Source organism: Alligator sinensis, unplaced genomic scaffold, assembly GCF_000455745.1.
Source record: "Alligator sinensis unplaced genomic scaffold, ASM45574v1 scaffold950_1, whole genome shotgun sequence".
In the NCBI taxonomy this organism is placed as follows: domain Eukaryota; kingdom Metazoa; phylum Chordata; order Crocodylia; family Alligatoridae; genus Alligator; species Alligator sinensis.
The window spans coordinates 558,038-580,247 of NW_005842331.1; the positions used below are offsets into that span (position 1 = coordinate 558,038).

The window sequence follows — 22,210 nt, forward strand, 5'->3', positions numbered from 1 at the left end:
TGCATTCTGTTGTTTTCTGCCCACTTGTCCAACCTGTCCAGGTCTGCTTGCAGCTGTTCCCTGCCCTCCGGTGTGTCCACTTCTCCCCATAGCTTTGTGTCATCTGCAAACTTGGACAGAGTACATTTCACTCCCTCGTCCAAGTCGCTGATGAAGACATTAAAGAGTATCGGTCCAAGGACCGAGCCCTGCGGGACCCCACTGCCCACACCCTTCCAGGTCGAAGCCGACCCATCCACCATGACTCTCTGGGTGTGACCCTCCAGCCAATTCGCCACCCACCGGACTGTGTAGTCATCCAAGTCACAGCCTCTTAACTTGTTCACCAGTATGGGGTGAGATACCGTATCGAAGGCCTTCCTGAAGTCTAAGTATACGACATCCACCCCTCCTCCTGTGTCCGGGCGTTTCGTAACCTGGTCATAAAAAGAGACTAGATTGGTCAGGCACGATCTGCCTGCCACGAACCCGTGCTGGTTTCCCCTCGGCATAATTTGTCCTGCCGGGCTCTCGCATATGTGAGCCTTGATAATTTTTTCAAAGACTTTGCCATGGATGGAGGGGAGACTGACTGGCCTATAGTTGCCCGGGTCCTCCTTCCTCCCCTTCTTGAAAATGGGGACCACATTGGCCCTTTTCCAGTCCTCCGGGACTTGGCCCGTGTGCCACGAGCTTTCAAATATTCCCACCAGTGGCTCTGCAATGATGTTGGCTAGTGCCTTCAGCACCCTCGGATGTTAATATGTGTTAATATAAACATACTTGGACAACACACCAGGGCAGAGTCCAAAATGTGGTTGTGGCAACAAAGCCGGACACAAACTGAATCACACTACTTGCAACTAGCCAAGATGTCTGTGCCTGATCTAGGGATAAAAGATTACATGTGTGTGTGCATACATGTGTGCATGTAAAATTTGATCATTCTACCCATTAGCTTGCCCTACAGATTATCTTTGCTGACCTGGTATTTAGGCCAGTATGTGTATAGTAACTGTCAATCCCTGTTCAAAATCCTGGGAAGGAACTTTGCTTTACAAAGTTTGGTCCAAGACATGCTCTGTGAAGCAGTAAGTGAGTGCATTAGCTCTCCCCTCCCCTCCTTCTGGGGTCACCACTAAATGCTTTTGGTGATCTCATCTTGGTCAGTAATGGATTTCTGCTTCCTAAAATCTCCACCCAAATGGGTGCAACTTGTTTATTTTCAGGCAAGGCCAGAGACTGTAATAGCTGGGAGGATGAGGTTATTTGCTAGTCAAGATTAGGATGCATTGCCAGAACTCAGTGTAAGGGAATCTTGCCCAGCACCAGCATGTGCTATGTCTGGCTTTTAATCATTGCCAAGTTCACCCCTTGCTTTAAGCAGTCCACTAAACAGCAGCAAACTACTGGATGGTGCTGGAGATCATTAAATTGTGCCGCAGTTGGAAACCATGCTGTTCATCACAGGATAAAACAATCAAAGATTTTTCAAAGAAAGGGAAAGAAAAAAGACAGGTAGTAAGAATCTGTGTCTAGTTCCAGGTGCCCCAGTTCCCTGAGAACTGTTGTCCGTGACAAGTTTGTAATCTGCTGACTTGAATTAAGGTGCTGGTGCTCTATTTACCATCTGAGTCCAAGCTGTAATTCCCCACTCCTGATCAGGTCAGGGAATAAATAAGTGAATAAGTAAATGCCTGTGAAGTGAGCCTAAAGGACTCTGCCAAACAATTTAGGATTGTTAGCGGTTTTTTTCCATTAGAGGGACTGTAGTTCATCTGCAGTACATGCCAGAAAGAACCCAGGAAGCTTTCTAAAACAGGCCAGGACCAAAAAATAAAGTACTGCTAGTCTATAGAGTGAGCTGCATAATATTGATAGACTATGCAAAAAACTCTATAGCATCAATCTGAGTTATTGCACAGTTAACGTTCTTCATGGTACTAGCAGTGTTATAGAAGCATTTGGAGACTACCTTGTTTTGAGCTACTGTATAAGTATATAATAAGAGCAGAAAGGAAAAAGGTAGGTGGGAAAACAGAGGCATGGTGAGATGAAGCCTCTAGTTCAGACTCCTGTGGCAAATTATTACTAGAGCTGGCTGTGGAACTTGTGTCTCCTTACTGTAAACCCCAGAAATTTATTTCTAAGACCCATTGCCTTTCTGATGGACAGAGCCATAGCTACTGCAAGATACCCTCTGGCACTGTGTCTAAATTCAGCAAAGCAAACTATGATGGCAAGTGCCTTCACAGAGAATGGTCCCAAAATGGCTCACAGGCTTTAGCAAGAGGTTTAAGAACAATTATTGAAATCAAGGTTCTTACCATAGACAGGCTGCCACCTCAGGAATAAGTACTGCACCACAGGGGAATACAAGAAACAATGGACACAAACTGCTTGAAGATTGCTTCAGATCGGACATAAGGAAAAATTATTTTATGATTTGAGTGCCTAGGGTCTGGAACAGATTCCCCAGTATAGTCACCTACCCTGGAGATCTTTAAAAAATGACTTGATGCGCAACTTGCTGGGGTCATCTGATCCCAGTAGTTTTTCCTGCCCAAGTGCAGGGGGGCTGGACCCTATGATCTCATCTGGTCCCTTCCATCTCCTAATATATATGCATCTATCAATTTTGTTTGGAATAAGTGGGGCCAAAGCGTCAAAGGTGTCAACATGACCCTGTTATTCTACAGCAGGGGTGTCAAACATATGACCTGTGGTCTATGGGGCTCCTAGAGGGGTCAGGAATTTGGGGAGGAGGGAAAGGGGGGAGGAGTCTGAGTGAGGGCAGGGTCCACTGCTAAAATCCAGGATACAGAGCTCCATTGGGAGATGCATGTCAGTGGCGGGGGGTGAGTGATGGCCATATTAACACCTGTGGCTCCCTGATGCTGCTTGCCACTTTGCTGCCGTGTCCACATTTGGCCTGTGCGGAGCCCTGTGATCTGGATCTGGCCGAGAAGAGTGGGTAAATTTAGCCCGTCTGAACAACAATCAACTGATAAAGAAGGTTCAGGGTCTCAAGTACAGAGACCACAGCTTGTCTCTGCCAAGTCACCATTAAAAATCTTTTATTAAGTTACAGAAAAAGGAGGAAAAAAAACCTTATGAAACATTTAAAATATAAAGTATTAAGTAAGACTTTCATTTTTAACAATATCTCTTATTCCCTTTAGGGACAGAGGTTTTAAAAGGAAAAAAATATATTTTGTTTGACAGTCTTTTGAAAGGCATTAAAGTTGGTAATAACTATTCTTTCTGAGGAGAAGACATGAGTTAATTGAGATGGGCTGGAAATTTTACAGCAGGATTTGATTCTGTTAAAGACAAAATAAGACACAGTGAGAGCAAGTGAGAGAGAAGAACAGAAAAGATAGAAAATGCAGCTTTAGTCTGCTGCTGTCTCTTGCCGGCAAGCTCACTGCTAGAGAGACAGCCACTCTTGAGAGTTGGCTAACTTATACCAGCTTCGATTTTAGAGCATTTGAGATGTTTCTTTTAGCTGCCTTTCTGGTCATGGGCAGTTATGTAAAAGTTGCAGTCTTAGCTGGCTAAGCTTAGACTAAACAGAAGACAAAAAGAGAGAGAGGAAAAGAGAAGAAATAAGGGAAGGAAAGAAAAGGACACAGGAGGGAAGAGGGAGAACAGGAAAAGAGTCCTCCCATTCTGGGTAGTGGTTTGAATCTAGCTGAAGATGGTGGGGTTGGGAGCCATGATGTTGAAGCTTGTTCCCCTTAGTCCATCTCTTTTCCTGGCATCATTGTCAATTTTTTTTTCTTCCTGGCTGGATCACCAAATTAAGACATCTTCCCTCCCTCCATCAAAAAGACTATGGCCTGAATAGTTCATTGGCACCTTGTATGTTCCCTGATTAGGCCTAATTTCCAGTACACAAATTTTGGTCTGTTGATTTCCACTCTTTTTCAATTCTTGCATCCAGCCATGATTTTGAATACCATCCTTGGTATGTACTAGGAGACCACTCTTGTTAGGGATAATTCAGTCTTTTTATTGTTTGTTGATGTTTTATAAACAGCTTTATGTACGAGACTGAGGTGGACTTTAATTACTGTGAACAACTTAGTGTGTGAGCTTGTTCAGAGTAAGGATTGGGCTAAAATAAATCTAATGAGGTTCAACAAGGACAAGTGCAAAGTCCTGCACTTAGGACAGAAGAATTCCCGTGCACTGCTAAGGCTTGGGACCAACTGGCTAAGCAGTAGCTCTGCAGAAAAGGACCCGGGGGTTAGAATGGACAATAAGATGAATATGAGTCAACACTGTGCCCTTTTTGTGAAAAAGCCTAACAGCATACTGGGCTGCATTAGTATGAGTGTTGCCAGCAGATTGAGGGAAGTGATAATTTCCCTCTCTCATGCATTGGTGAGGCCACATCTGGAGTACTGTGTCTGTTTTGGGCCCCCCACAATAGAAAGCATGTGGACAAGTTGGAGAGAGTCCAACACAGGGCAACAAAAATGGTTCGGGGGCTGGGGCAGATGATTTCTGAGGAGAGGCTGAGGGAACTGAGTTTATTTAGTCTGCAGGGCCGGGGATAGAAGTTGCACATAAACCCAGTCTAGTAATCAGAAACTGGTTTAAAACTATAACAGAACAGAAGTTCAACTCAAAATAACTGAAACCAGTTTAAGATAAACCTGGTTGAATGTAGTATCAGACTTAACTGATTTGGGTCAAGACTGACCCGATTCAGCCTCGGACTATTATACTTAGCCCAGAAGAGGAGGCTGAGAGGGGAGTCGATAGCAGTCTTTAAGTACCTGAAGGAGGGTTCCAAAGAAGATGGAGCTAGACTGTTCTCAGTGGTGACAGACAAACCTCCCTTGCTGCAACTTGAGTCTACTGCTCCTTGTTGTTAAGTTGGATATTAGGAAAAACTTTCTCACTAGGAGGGTAGTAAAACCCTGGAACAGGTTACCCAGAGAGGTTGTGGACTATCCATCCTTGGAGGTTTTTAATGCCCGGCTCAACAATGATGTAGTTGGAGATGGTCCTGCTTTGAGCAGGGGGTTGGACCAGAACAACATTTCTCAACCCATGGGTCGCAACCCAAAAGTAGGTTGGAAGAATATATGAAAGGGTTGTGAACAAACTTTAAAAATGGATCAACAAACTTTAAAAATGGATTCTCCTTTACAGTAGAAAAACATAAGAAACCCTGCCTTTTCCTTTGCAGGCTGGCAGAGCTCCAGCCTGCAAGAGGAGGTGGGGGGATGGGGCCTGTGGACGGGGGGCAGTAGGTCAGGAGTGAGGGGCACTGGGTTGGGACTAGCCATTGATGTTTACAAATGGATCTTGGTATTGAAAGGTTGAGAACCAGTGGACTAGATGACTTCCTGAGGTCCCTTCCAACCCTAATTTTCTATGATCCTAAGCAGTGCACAGAAGGTGAAGCCTCAGTGCAGCTGGAGAAAGAATTCTGGTTTGCAATGATATCACTGTATAGGGTATGGAGAAGATGCTGATGTGGTTTGGAAATTGTTGTTGTGAACTTTCTTTTGGGACTCATTTCCAGCACCAGTCTTTTGTAGTAACAACTCTGAGATACTTAGGGTGTGTTGTGGGGAGCCTTTGGCTCTGAGAGAGATTGTGGAGACAGGAAGGTGTGATATAAAATGTGTTATATGTGTAGGATGCCCATAAGTATCTGAAAACTGGGACTGCTGAGGTTCTGGAGGCGTACTCTAATGTCCCTGTCAGTTTATTTTTTTTAAGTCCTTTACGGTTTTTTTAACCTTTGGGTTGCTCTAGCTACTAGAAGGTGTTCTTAGAGAGCAGGCTGGTGACATCAGCAGGCTGGATGAATGCAAGTGGGTCTTGCAGACTTCCCCCACCAAGCCTGTGTCCTATGACAACATACTCCATTCTTTACAGGTCTATTAAGGGGGCCCCCATTGCACCACCCATGTCCTTGTGATGTCCCTTCCAGCACGAGTGTGAAGTAGGGCTGTGTGAAATTTCGACAAGTGTTTCCTTTCGAAGCTGTTTCAACACATTTCAAGCTTGAAACAGTGAAATTGAAATGAAACAAAAGGCTTCAAAAAAGCTTCAAAATGAAATGAGGGCACTTGAAATGTTTCAAACCGTTTAGAGTTTCAAAGCCATCTGGTGGCAGGAGGTGGGGGAGAGCCAGGGCTGCGCTCTGAGCGGCTCCACCAGCCCCACAGAGCTCAGCCCAGCAACAGGAGATAGAGCACAGCTCTGGTTCTCCCTGCCTCCCACTGCCAGGCTGAGCTCTGAGCGACTCTGTCAGCCCCATGGAGATGAGCCTGGTGGTGGGAGGCAGGGGAGAGCCACTGGCCAGGGCTGCACTCCAAGCAGCTCTGCCACTGGCTCTCCCACTGCCAGGCTCAGCTCCGTGGGGCTGGCAGAGCTGCTCAGAGTGCAGCCTGGCAGTGGGAGGCATGGAGAGCCCAAGCTGTGCTCCAAGCGGCTCCACCAGCCCCACGGAGCTCAACTTGCCCTCCCAGTGCTGCTGGACTCCTCCTGGGGACACAGGCCCCCAGATCTGCATATGGGATGACAGGAGGCTGCTGCTGCTGCCTGGGGCCAGCGGCGGTACTAGTCTTCCTGGCATGGGGTGCAGGCTGTGCCCAGTGCCGGTCCCAAGCGGCAGCTGTAGCCTCCTGTCATCCCAAGCACAGATCCGGGAGCCTGCATTCCTGGGAGGAGTCCGGCACAATTCCACAGCCCTCCCAGGGGTGTGGGCCCCCAGATCTGCATGTGGGATGACAGGAGGCTGCCACTGCCAGCAAGTGACACGAGTTCTGCATATCAGCACCTTGGGGTGCAGTTTCCAAGAAACCCCCGCACCTATCTCTCTGAAACTTGGCAGGTTTCATGCCCTTGAAGGGGCTACCACCACGGCAATTTGCATCTGAATCAGGCAAGAAATGACAAAGTTATAGGCATTTTCATGATTCCCTATGATAACCTATGGGTGAAACGTCAAAATGCACTGAAACAGCGAAACAGTTTTGATGAAACTAAATGAAATGATGAAACGAAACTGTCCCTTCGAAACAGCAAAACAGAAGTCAAACCAAATGGTGCTGTTTTGCACAGCCCTAGTGTGAGATCCACAGGGAGATGCAGAAGCCACTTTATTGAAGGAAAGGGAGGAGTAGACCCATATTCCTTCACTGTCCCAGGATTTTTTCTTTGTCTTTTACACTGCGCTGTGCGCCCTTTGCTGTCCCATCCCCCTCACCAGTCTTAAAAGATGTGCAGTAGGGTTGTCCTGCGCATTCACTTGCAAGAGTTCAATACAGTAGCATCAATACTAATTTACACTCTTCTGAAGAAAGAATTGGGTGCAGTGTGTTCATGAGCTAATTCATAGATTCATAGATTGTAAGGCCAGAAAGGACCTCAGAAGATCATTGGGTCCGGCCCCCTGCACCAAGCAGGAAAGATAACTGGGGGTCAGGTGACCCCAGCAAGGTGACTGTCTGGCATCCTCTTGAAGATTCCCAGGGTAGGTGATTGTACCACCTCTGGAGGGAGCTTCTTTCACAGTCTGGACACCCTGACTCTGAAGAAGTTTTTCCTAATGTTGAGCCTGAATCGATCTTCCAGAAGTTTGTGGTCATTACTCTTGGCTTTTCCCTTGGGTGCCCTGGTGAACAGTTGCTCACCAAGCTCTTGATGTACTCCCCTAGTCTAGTGGTAAGCTGTTACCAGGTCCCCTCTCAGCCTTCTTTTCCTCAGGCTGAAGAGTCCAACATCCCTCAGCCTTTCCTCGTATGGCTTGCCTTTTAAGACTCTGATCATATGGGTGGCTCTTCTTTGGACTTTCTCAAGCTTGTTCATGTCCTTGTTGAAGTGTGGTGCCCAGAACTGGACACAGTACTCTAGCTGTGGTCTCACCAGTGCTGAGTAGAGTGGATGAATCACCTCCTTGGTTTTGCTGGAGATGCATTGATTGATGCATGCCAGAGTATTATTTTCCCTACTGGTTACAGCATCGCACTGCCAGCATTCATACTGTGGTCTGTTATTACCCCCAGGTCCCTTTCATTTGTGGTGATTGTCAGTTTGGTGCTGCCAAGCCAGTAGGTGCGTTGGGGGTTGCTCATCCCGAGGTGGAGCACTGTGCATTTCTCAACGTTAAAATTCATCAGATTCCGATCTGCCCAACTTGCTAGCCTGTCTAGGTCTGCCTGTAACTGTAGCCTATCTTCAAGCATGACCACGCTTCCCCATAACTTGGTGTTGTCTATGAAGTTGGCCAGTGAGCTCTTCACCCCTACATCCAAATTGTTAATAAAGGTGTTGAAAAGTACTAGACCGAGCACCGACCCCTGCGGGATACCACTGCCCACTTCTTGCCAGGATGACACAGATCCATTCACTGTGACTCTCTGGGTCCTACCCTGCAGCCAGTTTCTCCCTACCTGACTGTCTCGGAGTTAAGCCCACAATCTTCCAATTTTCTCATGAGGACATCATGGGATATTAGATCAAAGACCTTTTGGAAGTCTAGGTATACAATGTCAACCTGCTCTCTCGTGTCCAGGTGGCGAGTTACCTGGTCATAGAAGAAGATGAGGTTGGTAAGGCAAGACCTACCCATGATGAAGCCATGCTGGCTGTCATTCAGAATCTTACCTTCTGCAAACTTATTGCAGATAGACTGCTTGATGAACTGTTCTAGGATTTTTCCTAGGATGAAAATTAGGCTGACTGGCCTATATTTACCTGGGTTCTCCCTCCTGTCCTTCTTGTAGATGGGCACAACACTGGCCCTCTTCTAGTCCTCAGGGACTTCTCCAGAGCTCCACGAGTTGTGGAAGAGCCAGGGGTTCCACAATGACTTCGGCTAGGTCCTTCAGCACTCTCGGATGAAGATCATCTGGTCCCGCTGACGTGTATATGTTTACTTTTTTAAATTGGTCATACACCAATTCTATAGCAATAGTAGGACAGTGATTATTCCTACCGTGCTTATCCTGTACTCTACCTGGCATGGTTTTCCCCTTGGTCCGGTGAAAGACCAAGGTGAAATAGTCATTCAGGAGTTCAGTTTTCTCCTGAGTGCCAGTAACCAGCTCTCCTGAGTTGCTGAGCAGTGGGTCCACACTCCCATTTGTTTTTCTCCTGTTCCCTATGGTTCTAAAGAAGGACTTCTTGTTGTACTTGATTCCCATTGCTAATCTAAATTTGGTTGTCACTTTAGCCTACCTTATCTGTTCCCTGCAAATGCGTGCCATCGTGGAATAGTCCTCCTTGGGGCCCGCCCCAAGGTTCCATTGTTTATAAGCCTCTTTCTTAAGAGGACCATGATTTCCCTGTTTAGTCAAGAGGGCTTCCCAGCCCTTCTGTTACCTTTTCTCCGCATGGGAAGGGACTTCCTTTGTGCTTCAAGGATTGTGTCCTTAAGGAACACCACTCTTTGTGCACACCTTTCGCCTTCAGTCCCTGCTCCTGTACCACTTGCTCTACTAGTGACTTAAGCTTGTTGAAATTTGCATTTTTGAAGTTCAAGACTTCAATCCTGCTATCCGATTTGTCTGCCTAACGTCAGACAGCGAACATGATGGTATCATGGTCGCTGTCCCCCAGACTTCCCTCTATATTTAAGTTGGTCACTAGGTCATCTCCTTTGGTCAGGACCAAGTCTAGCAGAGCATCACCTCTGGATGGCCCATGAACCTCCTGAGTCAGGAAGAGCTCCTCAACACAGGTCAGGAAGGATTGCAACTGATCCAACTTGGCTGAGTGTTCCTCCCAGAAGATGTTTGGATAATTAAAATCATCCATGATGACCATGTCATGTGTACGTGTGGCCTGAGTCAATTATCAGGTGAACTCCAGATTGAGTTCTTCCCCCTGGTTTGGTGGTCTGTTGTATACACCTACAGTTAGGTCTAGCTTCACCCTCCCCGCCCCCCCGCAACTTGACCCCAAGGGTTTCAAGCTGTCCATTTTTGGAGCCATCGTCAGCCTCCAAGCACGTGTACTGCTCTTTTGCATAGAGATCAATGCCTCCACCTTGTCCTGAGAAAGATCCATCCTTGGTTTGTTGCTTTTGAAAAAGTGGGGGCAGAATTAAGGTGGCCCTGGCACTCCCATTTAAAAATAAATAAAAGCAAGGAGGAAGACATTACTGCATATAGGACTCCGGTGACACTGTCCTTGTTCTGTGGGTAGAGATCCCATTTACCAGGAACCCAGGGTATGTAACTGGGTACCTAATCCTTCCCTGATTACTGTGCCTCTGCAATGGCTATACCTACCCACACTGTAGTCCCTTTTCAGTTCACAGCACTGAGAGTTGCAGTAACTGCCCCTCCGGAAGGGGGTACAAGAAGGAAGATACAGAGAGAGGTGCAAGCTTTACTGCTGAGCCTTGACACAGCGCATCCAACTTTGTCTGTGTTTATTTAAAGCTGCCCTCCACAGGGACAAAGTCCTCCTCTAGATACCTAAAGTGTTGTAAAAAGAAGGAATTTTTTTCCTAGCCCTCATTATACAGGCCTTGAACTCCTTCTTGCTGTCATTTAGTTTGTTTTTACAGCAAGGCACTCTGCCGTTATGACTCATGCAGGCTTAAAGCTTAGACTTGGTGTTCAGCTGCCTTCTGCCTTAAAAGGTGATGCTGCTCCTGGTTTTTGTCATTTTAGGATATATATTTTTTTCTTTTAAATTTTCCTAAAACTTGTCAGACAGCTCTATCTTCTCAGGAAACACTTTATCAACTGTGCTAATTCTCAGTTTCAAAACTAAAATAAAGCAGCCTGTGTGGAAAGTATTACTGATTCTCCTCTGGACCAGGTTGATTTATGTGCCAGTAAAATGTCAGAGAGAAGCACTCCTTCACATAAGGAGGATCTGAGCACTGCCTGCTTTCTGTTGTGTTGGTTTCTAGACCATCTGGAAATTATTGGAATTCGGCACTTGGAGCCACTAGTTGCAAGTGTGGGTTCACTTCTGCTTAAACCAGCCTCAGTGGTTTGCAAAACAGCTGTCTGTTAAACAAGATGGTATATCACAATTTTAACTGCTTGTGGCCAGTGAAGTTGCTGTGGTATTTTTATAGGCATTTTGACCTTGAGCAGATTATAGTGAAGCTGAATGCTTGCATTTAACTTAAATCCTGCTGCAGCTCCAAATGCTAGGGCAGGCATGTACACTGGTAGTGTTCTTGGCCAGGTGTATAATTCACTACCTGTTGTAGCAATGATGGAAACTTTAATGTAGAAACAAGCAATGGAGAATTTTGCCAAGCCCTGCCTATAATGAAGTTCTTATTGCTGTTGCCATAGGTATAACTCTAACAATGGTGCAATTATTTTTGTAACAGCAGGTGCAACTTTCCTACCCTTAAATGTTGTTAAGTGTCACTATACAACTGTTGCCATATTTTGTACAGAGAATGACTGTATTTCATTAGTGCGTATTCTCTGTGAAACCTACTCCCACTTTGCAGGCTTAATTTACTGATGACAGGAGTAGATCCAGGGGTGTGTGGCAGGGTAGTCTACCCGCCTTGGTTGCATGCTGCATGCACAGTGAGCTTTCTGATCCCACCAGCATGGCAGCGTGGGCTCCTGCTGGGAACTCCATGTGTGCTGTGGGCCCTGAGCTCACCAGCTGGGTATTGCAGGTGCTGGCTGGAGACCCTGCTTTCACACAGCTCTGGAATGCAGATTAGCACTGCTGATGTTTTGTCATTCCTTCTTTCTCCTGTTGAATATCAGCCTGGACTCGGGAACAATGTGAAAACAGGAACTTGCGTTAGCCCCTGTGCTGGCCAGCTGGTGAGCTCAGATAGTTCACTGGCATCCAGATCACAGACAGCAGGTGAGGCCACATGCCCTTCAGTTGCATGCACAGTGGACAGCACTCACTAGGGTGATTAGCAGTCATTCGGAAAACTTGAAACAGTTATTGTGATTGGCCTTGATTGTTCCCCTAGAAGGGAAATAATTTTATACTTGGGCTTCCCTAGAGGGTTTTTTTTTTTAAGCTAATATTTCCTGGGAACAGGGGACACTCATGTTTTGGAAGGAGGGCAGAGAAAATTACTTCTGTGTTCGGGGGTACACACCTGTTACCTCCCTCTAATCCACACCCCGTTCTGTCATTGCCATAGTTCCATGATAGCTTTCTTATTTCCTTTGAGATTTCCCTAGAGAATACTGCTGTCTTCCCCCTGACTGATAATCTACAAGAAGAGACCTTTCTTCCATCCACTTGACCCAACATGACTTTATCATATTAATTTGACACTTGTTGTTTTGTTTTAGTAACATACTTTTCAAAGACTTTTAAGGACATGAGGGCAAAGATCAATGGTGGGGATTATTTGGCAAGGCTTTATGGCTCTGGAAGGTCTGGATTACAATTTCATTTCTCTCACTTCCATTATTCCTGAAGTGTCTTCTGAATCATCTTCTGTTGTGTTTGCTGATAAATGTGGTATTTTTCTATTTTACAGTGGCAGCACTGAAGGACCATTATTGCTGTGTGACATCCAAGCCATATCCTGGTCCATCCTTGTACCATCAGTGAAACCTCCAGCCACAGTGAGTTTCTAATTTTGGGATCTTTGTCTTCTGTGAGGATTCATGAAGCGGAAAACATTTTTGTACAAACAGCCTCTTCTTGGCTATTCCATATGGAATAACTGGGTACAAATTCCATCAGTTGGTTTCTGTATAAAAAAATTGTTCAGTTTACTGATCCAATGCTCAACATGATGTTTAAAATGCCTACATTGTGTTCTTTTCTGACCACAGCTACATTTTGCATTGAGGCCACTTCAGAGTGGGGTGCGGGGGGGATTGAGAGTTTAATCACTCTTGCTGGCGAAGACCAGCATCAGTCAGGAAACTTTTCATCCTGAGTAATGCCTTTATCTTGCTCCATGAGATGCATTTTAACTGATTTGAGAAGAGAACATTGGTGGGAAGAACTGTGATCAGATGCCTCATGATACTGCTTTAAGCATAGATTGGATCAAGCACTAGGGAAGATATTGGAGGAGAATAACACAAGATGTGGTGTAGGGAGGGCCTAGATGTTCCAGTAGGGGTTTCTCATTTGACATTCCTATAGTTGAGTTAATGCTTTTTGAAATTGCAGACTGAGATATTCAAAGGAGCCTAAGGGAGGTAGTTGATTCAAAGGGGGTTGGATGCCAGTCTCACTCCCTTTAGATTCTCTTTTTTCTGGCAATCCCAGCTAACAACACAATGAATAAAAAAAACTTGATTTTTTTTTCTTTTAAATCTCCGTTGTTAGTGCAAATATTCCATTGGCTTTGTTGCAAATATTTTTGTTCTCTGCCATCAATAATCCAATAGGACATGCTCAGCTAAACATGGCATTTAATACTTTAAAAAAAAATATTGTGTAATGATTATTTGCAATGGTGTCTCTCAGAGTTAGTAAATTAGATACCTGCATCTCCTATGTTATTCCAGTTGGGAGAACTCAATACACCTTTTGTGAATGACTCATTATACCTTGTGCACCTGTGTTAGGGGCAGAGGCAGAGCTAGAAGAAGCCTGTGCTTGCCTAAATGTTTGGGTTTTTTTTAGGTAGGACTGGAGAACTTCACAGGTAAAAGAATGGATGCTTTAGAGGAGATAAATGCCACTGAATTTAAATGGGACTCGGATACTAATATCTGGACCTTCTTTTTGGGGTCATGGCCAAGAGAATGGAAAGAATCTGTGTTCAGAAAGCTGTTGAGCATTCCCTAAGTAAATGAAATAAATTAGGTAGGAAGGGATTGAGGGAACCCTTGGCTTTGCACCCTTAAGCCAAGAAATCTAAGTTGGAAAGATGCTGAATAAAAGCACAGGTGCACTACATATTTCTAGCTTTGGCTAGTATTGCTAATACATAAGTAATGTATGAATTATGGAAGCAAAAGGAGATGGCTTTTGCAAATGGCTGACATCTCTAGTGAGGAGAGTGTGAGTTGTGGAGTATGTGGCAGAGGATGATGCCATACCTGTCACAAAGGCCTTATTGAGTGAAAGTAATTGCTTTAATCATGAGTAGTTAAAACAGACACACAGGGGGAAAAGCAGTGCAGCTCTCCAGCTTGAAAGCTGGTTCCAGGGTCATGCACAGAGCTCAGAGCCAATATGTTGTGGATATGAGGAATATTGATCTGGGCTATGGCTGCTTGCAGTGTTTCGCCCTTTTTCCCAATCATTGTGACTGGGAATTCTGACCTCTTTAACCACTACCATTTCCTTTTCTTTCACAGTCTCTTATGTTATAACGTGATATGTGCAGGAGTGAGGGCTTGGGTGGAGGGAGGGGCTTATTGTTGTGTATATGGCACTGGAAGCTGTTTATCTGGGCACTTGCTTCCTTTGACTTCATCTTGAACAACAGTAATTGCTTTATCCACAAGACATTGAAAAGGAGGCTCAGGCTTTGTATCATATCAAGCACTCTTTGAGCTCCTCTAGTATGCACAGAATCCTCCTTTGACATCCTCTAGTTGTGCACGTGGGTTTTGCCTTTGCAGGAGACAACAGATTCTTGTCATGGATGCTTCCTTTTCTTCCCTCCTTGTCTAATCTCTCAGATTCAAGTCCTTTCCTGCAGAAAATTCATTATGAATAAATGGACGTTACTGTGGATCCTGTGGTTAGGTTGGGTGTGATCCAGCAAGTGAGGAGAAGGGTATGAATGAGAAGGATCCTTTTGCAGAAGATGTCTCCTGGGGCAGAGGTTTTCTCACTTCAATAACCAGCTCCTCATTTAGTGTAAATGAGTGCTGGTCCATCTGCTTCAGTGGAGTGATGCCAGCTTCCGTCATCTGAGGATACAGCCCACAATTGGTAGTTGTCCAGAAGTGCTCTAAAGAAAACTCAGAATAGATGGAGATTGTGATCATTTGCAGGCTGAAGCGTGAGGGGATGTGCTATATCAATACTGGCTACTGATTTGCTACTCCCTCCTGACTAAAAGCCTTCAGCTGGTTTTTGATGTTGGGTGGCTGTGTGGCTTCCAGTTCAGACAGCATTTTCACTGCTTCATGGTTAGCTTTGTGCAACAATCACCCTCCTGGGGGCCCTGCCCCTGGAACCTGTTTCCTTCTGCACCAGGATGGTGAGGTTTTGGGAAGCTGTTGTCATCACATGTGATGCATATTTGACAAAAAACCACCCCTGGAGCCAAGAGCTTGGAGGTGATGGGAGCCAAGAGCACAGGCCCAGTCTGTGCTGTCAGGTCTACCTCTGCTAGCCCTGTGAGGAGGCATGCACATATTGCGTGAAATCACTTCCCACTGGGAATAGACATAGAATGGTACATGCTCTGAGCAGAGCTCCTTCCTCTGGTAGCTGGCAAAAGTATGGTGCTAAAGAGGCCAGCACGAGCTGTTTCAGCAGTTGTGTCGGTGGTGGCTGGTCCTACCAGTGACCCAGAGTGTGTTGGATTACTCTTCTGTGCTTGAGTTTTCATTGTTCCCCTGCCCTAGTGGCAGGTAGTCACAGAGGTGTGACAAAGTAGCTGGATGCCCAGGGCAGCAGTGATGTGTGGAGGCAGCAGGGACTGCCAGCTGCTGCTGTGCTGCCTGTGTGGCCATTTTCCACCCCCACCATGTTGGTGCTTTGAGCTGCTGCCCTTATCACCCCACCTTAGTTATGCTACGGACTAGTCATATGACTGCTCCGTGAAAGTACAAGCTGGGCTGTTTGTATGCAGAGCAAGAGGGTGGCACACTGGTTAGGGGATGTTGGAGACCTGGCTTCAATTCCCTGCTCTTCCTGTGTGAGCATGGGTAAGTCACTTAGCCTCAGTCTTCCCATCTGAAGAATGGGGATAATAGCACTTCCCTTACTCTGAAGTGCTGTAAAAATAAATGTGTTAAAGGCTGTGAGAGGCTTGGATATGGTGATACTGTGGCTGTGTAAGTGCTGTGGGTGGAGTATGCTTTTTCATCCTGTTCTGCTTCTATAACAATTTGCTGTGCTGCACTGTTGGTTTCCCAAGCTGTTTTTGGATCGTGTCTCCAAAGAACCCTTTGTTTGAGCAGTGCCTCAAGCTGGCTGAGAAAAGGTAAACGGATCTGGGGCAATGAGGAAATACAAATACCCTAGCTTTGTATTACTTGGCTGATGCCTTGCATGTGGTTCTCTTGCATCACTTTGCTTCGTGCAGTCAGGCTTTCTTATTCAGCTGGCCTGTTTATTTTGTATTGGCCTTCAGTATCGGGCAGTTTGTCAAGGTGTCATCATGGGGATCAATTTTACTAATATTCCAAACATCATGGGGCTAATCTCCTCTGTTCTGTGCATGATTAGGGTGCTGTAGCATAAGCTCCCTTGAAAAAGCCACTTGTTTCAGGAAGGTGGGTGCATAGTATCTTCTCAGGGTTTCAGATGTGAAATTTTGTCTCGGCTGTGAGGAAAGCAATGTCTTTCCCCCTTTCCTCCTAATTGCTCAACTGCTGCAGCACCCACCCATGACATGTCTTTTAACTAAGTGATACATAACACCAGAGTGGTAACTCTGTAGCACAACAGAATAGCACCTTTTGCTGCATCAAGGTCTGGGAACCTGCGAGTAAACACAGACAAAAACGTATTCAAGGTAAATGTCACTAGCTTTCTTCTATTCTAGATAAAATAGCACTAGTAAATCTTCTGCTATTATTTGAGTTCTGGCTGTGGTTAGCCTTGTGGGAAGGGAGCAGAGGGAAGTCAAGTTAGGGTTTGAATATTCAGATTCCAGTGGTATTCTCTGGGATTTAGCAATGGAACAGGTTGAGTACATCACTCAGGGGACTAAATTAATAGAAGAAAGTACATTTGGCTCCATGCTGCAAAGAAATCTCACTTCGGATTCCAGCTGAGATATAGCTGTATAACTGATCACCTCTTCCTTGGTGTCCCCTGTTTATGTCTGGGGAGAAATATAATGGTTGCGGGCACTCTTAGTGGGACTGAAGGAGATTACGCTGTCTCAGTTTCTCAAGTTAAAGAAGCAAGGGAATGAAACATAAATGGAGACCTGTTCCCCTTGTCTAGTTTGTGTGTTGGCTCAGGGACATAGGGGAGTTACCAAAAGGATCTTGTACTTTGAAATGTAGGAATGGCAACATGTGGTCCTTCCAGTCTAGTATTCTGTCTGACAGCGGTTAGTGCCACCTGTCTCCAGGGCACAATGCAGGGAACCCTACAGTTGTGGGGATAACCTATCCCTAGGGAATGCTCCTGCCTGCTTAGTAGTTATAAAATGTTATTAAAAAACTGCACAGAGAAGCTCCATAGAGGCTCAGTGGTTAGATTAATAGCATTTTTGTTTCACATAGTTTATTCAAAGCTTTGACTCTTTAGAGGGAAAAGGACTTTTGAAAAGGACTTTTATTTAGCTTTATATTAACCCCAAATGCATTTCCATTTGGGGAATAAATCGGGTTTGGAGGAAGGAAGAAAGGCACAGATATTAGTTCAGTAAATCACTTTTAAGATGATCAATACATAATTCTGCTCTTAGATGCAGTCCTGAATGCCTCAGAATGTGATTGTTTCCCCATTCACTTTCCTGAGAGGGGGAAGAATTGTGCTGCTGAGATCTCAGGGCTCCTATACACACGTGTGGAGCCTGCTCTGACATGCTGGAATTGATTAATCGAGTCTGCTGGAGCACAGAAATTGACGCACTCTGGCAGCCTTCCACGTCACGTGTATCAGTGTCCCAGCACGCCTCTGCGCTGAGAAAATGGCTGTTAGGGGCCAAAATCAATTTAATTTAACTTTTAATCCAATGTTAGCCACCCCACGGATGATGGGCAGGGAAGAGCTGGAGGATTGGACCCAAGATCTGGCATCTATCAACCAGACACCCAGACCCTTCCTAAATGAGGGACTACACACGCTGTTTAAGGATGAACGAATCTAACAGTTTATTTAACATCTGACAACCAGTTACTAGAAAATCAAAATACCTAATCCTAAAAGAACACTATACTATAGTACATATACATTGTGGTGGTATCGCTTATGTTGGAGGTCTTATTTTATCCCTTATTTCTCAGATTGTCTAGCCTTGTGACTCCTGCAGTATATTCTGTCTCTCCTGCCACATCTTGATTAATTTGGATGTTATTAGTTGGGAAGTGTTACTTAAATTTCTTTTCCACAGTCGGACACTGGCAATCCATGTAGAGATTTATCTGGGTTATCAACTCTTCTGTACCTCTCTTAGCTAATACTCACAAATCATGTCATCAATTGAATCAAAGTCTTATTTGAGTTATGCGGTTTTCTTTCTTTTATTTATTTATTTATTTACATCTATAAATAGTTCACAGTCAGACACATCGCGGTTATTTCCCACTGGTGCATACAACTCTTAATTTTTACTTTAGGAATACTTCATTGGATCTAGATTCAGATGACATACTTTTTAGGGTAAAGGTAACTGAAAAGTTCAAACGCAACCAGGATATTTTTTCTTTTTCGTATCTGTAGTTTCCTTAGAATTTCCTCTATATCCAGGTATGATCTGTTCTCATTAAGTCCCTTGGAACATTCTCGTTTGTTTGTTTTTGTGGGTTGTTTTTTTTTTTAAGGGTGAGGGATTAGCCGTCACTCAGGCTCTTTCTCTCCTCAAGTCCCTTAGAGCCCGATTGGCTCAGCTCAATGTTCAAAAATACACAAAAAGAAACAACAGGGCCAATTTTCACTTAGACCTGATGGATAGCTGCTGTTCCTCCTTCTCGCAGCTTTGGCTGACGTGCTTTTTTTCTGCAGAGTATTTTTTTTTTAATGAACTTACTTCACCGGTGTCTTCGTATTGGTATCCAGTTGAGTCCTCTTTTCCACCTGGGTCAGGTTCCAGGGATTCTTCACTCCCAGCCATCCTTTCAAGTTTTTTTTCTTCTCAGTCATCTCTCTGCATGCTGTGCCACCCCTCTCAGGGTTTCTCCATCTTAAAGGAGCAGCAGCTCTGGAAGCATCGTTCTCCCGCTCTCGTCACATCTCTGCTCCATTCAGTCCCTTTCCCTGCGGTAAGTATTTTATTTATGACCTGTCCCTCATCACATACATACAATTAAGTTGCCTACTATTTACAACACTATATAACATGTGGGTACATACAGACATAAAACACAAGGAAGGAGGGGTGATATTTACCTATAGGGACTGCTGGGTCATGCTACTGGGGAAAGGTAGGGGACAGATAAACCAGAACGACCCTCACACAGTTTCCCTCTCTGCAGTATGCTAGTAGTGTTGATCTATTTTGTATCAGTGGTGGGAGACTTCAGCTTCAAGTAAGTATCCTTTGTTTTTCAGCCTCACAGGCTCCATGTCTCAGGCACACTCCCAACCAGAAATCCACTTAATCTACCACCTCCCAGGTGCTCCAGACTCACTACACACTCAGGAGCTCTCACAACCACCTCCCAGGCACACCAATTGAACTCCAGATACTCAGGCACTCCCCAGGCACGCACCAGCTCTGAGGGGAAAAATTCCTTTTATATTCTGTCTGCACACCACACTTACTCTTACACACGGCACTCGTACAGGTAACTTCCACACGGCACCCAGGTATTTTCCACATGTCACACCAGATTTCTTCGCATGGCACTCTAATCTTTCCATGGGGTATGCTACTTTCCTATACCTGCTGGCCGCAGGGTCACTTAAAGTGCAAACTAGGTTCTCAGTCTTACATGGCAGTGGGGTGCTTTGAAATAAAACATGTTCCATGAGCTTTAGTTCAAAGTGCCTTGCTGCCATTTTTTCAGCCCAAGGACGCTGTTACACATGATGCAATTTTAATTAGTGTGGCTCACTAATTAAAGCACCTGGCACTTCATCCCACAACACATGTAAAAATGCCCTCAGTGAGGTTGAGTTCCCTCCTTCCTTGCCTTTGCTTGCTACCTGCATTAGCACTTGTTCAGTTCTTCCTGTGGATGTTCAGTGTCCCGCCAGGGAGGGTTTGCTTTCTCCTTGTGTGACGCTTGAGATAACCATGAGGGAACTCTAACTCCCTGAGTGCACATCATATTCCAGGATGCAGAAAGGATGGCAATAGTTATTTGTAGCATAATAATGTCTAAAGGTCCTGCCTGAGATCCCCATAATGCTAGGCTCATATACTGACCTTAGCAACAATAACAAGGGGTGGAGGAGAGATGGGGGAACAGTACTATGAAGGGACTTGCTCAAGTTCACAGAGCAGGATAAGGGCAGAGTGGGGGAAGGAACTCAGTGCAGTGCCTTATCTGCTAAGCCAAGGGTTGTCAACCTACAGCTCATGGGCTGAACCCAGCCTGCTGAGCCACTGGATCTGGCCCATGGAGTTGGACTTTTGGTGTTATTAGGCAGCTCGGGGCTTCTTCCTGTGCCAAAGCAGTAGGAAGCGGTGGCGGTCAGCACTTCCCCCTGCACTGTGGCAAGGAGAAAGGGTTCTAGTGCCTGCCCACCTCATGTAAGCAAATTGTCCTGATTGTAGTGGGATGAATGATCCTAGTTTTCCCTGATAAAAAAAAATCACAAATTCTCTTATAAAAAAATCGCAGCTCCTTTGATAAAAACCCCAGAATCCACAATTAAAATGAAACACCACTACACATATAGATATCAATTAAACACAATGTTTTATTAATATATTTACAATTTTAAAGCAATTTGGAAGTCTATCAGTGTCTCAATCACTATAGTAAAATAAATAAAGTACCTATAAATTTTCGTATTTGATTTTGGACTTTTAACATGGAAAATCAGCTCACCCCTGACCCCTTAGCTCACTAGGATGCAGGTCCAGGCTCCTCACTCCCAAGCCACAGCACCCTGGCCCTGCTGGAGCCCTAGGTGCCAGGGCTATGGGGCCAGGGACCTGGGTCCACAGCCTCCAGCCCCCTGCAGCAGCACCCAAACCTGGCTTCTCCCCGTGCCCTGTGGGCTGTATGGCTGGAGCAGAGCCCATGGGGAGGCAGGTGTGGGCTGCCTGCTGTGGGCTGGTGTGGGGGCAGGGTCTGGCTCCCCGCTGCTGTGCGCACTCACATGGGGGGCAGGGGGACCTGTGCCCCCTGGATCTGTATGCAGGGTCAGGGCAGGGGCAGGCTGCCTGCTGCAGGCTCAGGCTCCCCACCCTGCTGCCCTCCCCTGGGGCCTCCACAGCCTGGCGGGTGGGACCCTGTGCAGCAGAGCAAAGCGGGGTCACATGGGGAAGCTTCTTGCTGCTACTGCAAGCCCTGTGCTGCCCTGGTGAGGTGTCTTCTGCCTGCCTGGCAGCAGTGGGGTCAGCAGCTGAGGGTTTTGCCCCTTGCTGCTGCCAGGTACGTGTCGCCAGCATGGTGCAGGGCTCACAGTGGCAGTAGTGAGCTTCCCTGCCTGACCCTGCTCTGCCCTGCTGTGCCAGGCCTCACTTGCCAGCCCCGGGGGAGGGCAGCAGGGCAAGGAACCCAAACCTGCACTGGGCAGCTCACCTCCGCCTCATGCACAGATCTGGGGGCACGTGCTCCCCTGCCCTCCTGGGAGTGTGCATAGAGGTGGAGAGCAGCTCCTGCCCCCACCCCCTGATGAGCTGCCTGTGGCCCCATCCCTCTCCCTGCCAGGGCCCTGTGGCTGTGCATTGCACCGCCCAGCTGGGTAGCAGCCCCAGCCCCAGCCTTGCACTGCCCAACTCCTTCCCTCCCTATGGGGGCCTCAATTACCACCCCCCCCCCCGAACTTACCTGCAGGAGCGCCTCCGGCTGCCTGGCAGCCATGTGCATGTACATGCATACGGTGCCCCCTGCCTGACTGCCCTCCTCCTGCTCCCCTCAGCACCCTGCAGGCTGGAACTCTGCCAGCCTGCAGATAGTGCTTTGCAAAAGAGCAAAATCTGCCTGTTTCTCTGTTAAAATGAAAAATCTGCGTTTTTCTTGGGTAGAAGGAGAACCCGCTATTTTTTATGTTTTCCCGTGCAAAATGGAAAACCCAAATCCCTGATGATTACATTGCAATCATTGATTTGCAGAGTCACTTGGAAGAACTGGATGCCTTTAAGTCGGCAGGCCCGGATGAGCTCCATCCGAGGGTGCTGAAGGCACTGGCCGACATCATTGCAGAGCCACTGGTGGGAATATTTGAACGCTCGTGGCACACGGGCCAAGTCCCGGAGGACTGGAAAAGGGCCAATGTGGTCCCCATTTTCAAGAAGGGGAGGAAGGAGGACCCGGGCAACTATAGGCCAGTCAGTCTCACCTCCATCCTTGGCAAAGTC

The 22,210-nt window shown here is 46.2% G+C and overlaps 1 protein-coding gene across 1 annotated transcript in view; it reads left to right on the forward strand.

Annotated features, from left to right (window-relative positions):
- TSPAN4 (tetraspanin 4) overlaps positions 1 to 22,210 on the forward strand; it is an 857,269-nt gene that overhangs the window by 148,153 nt on the left and 686,906 nt on the right. Inside the window, 1 exon segment of the mRNA XM_006039403.3 lies at positions 12,449 to 12,536. Within this exon segment, the coding sequence (XP_006039465.2) occupies positions 12,449 to 12,536 (88 nt within the window).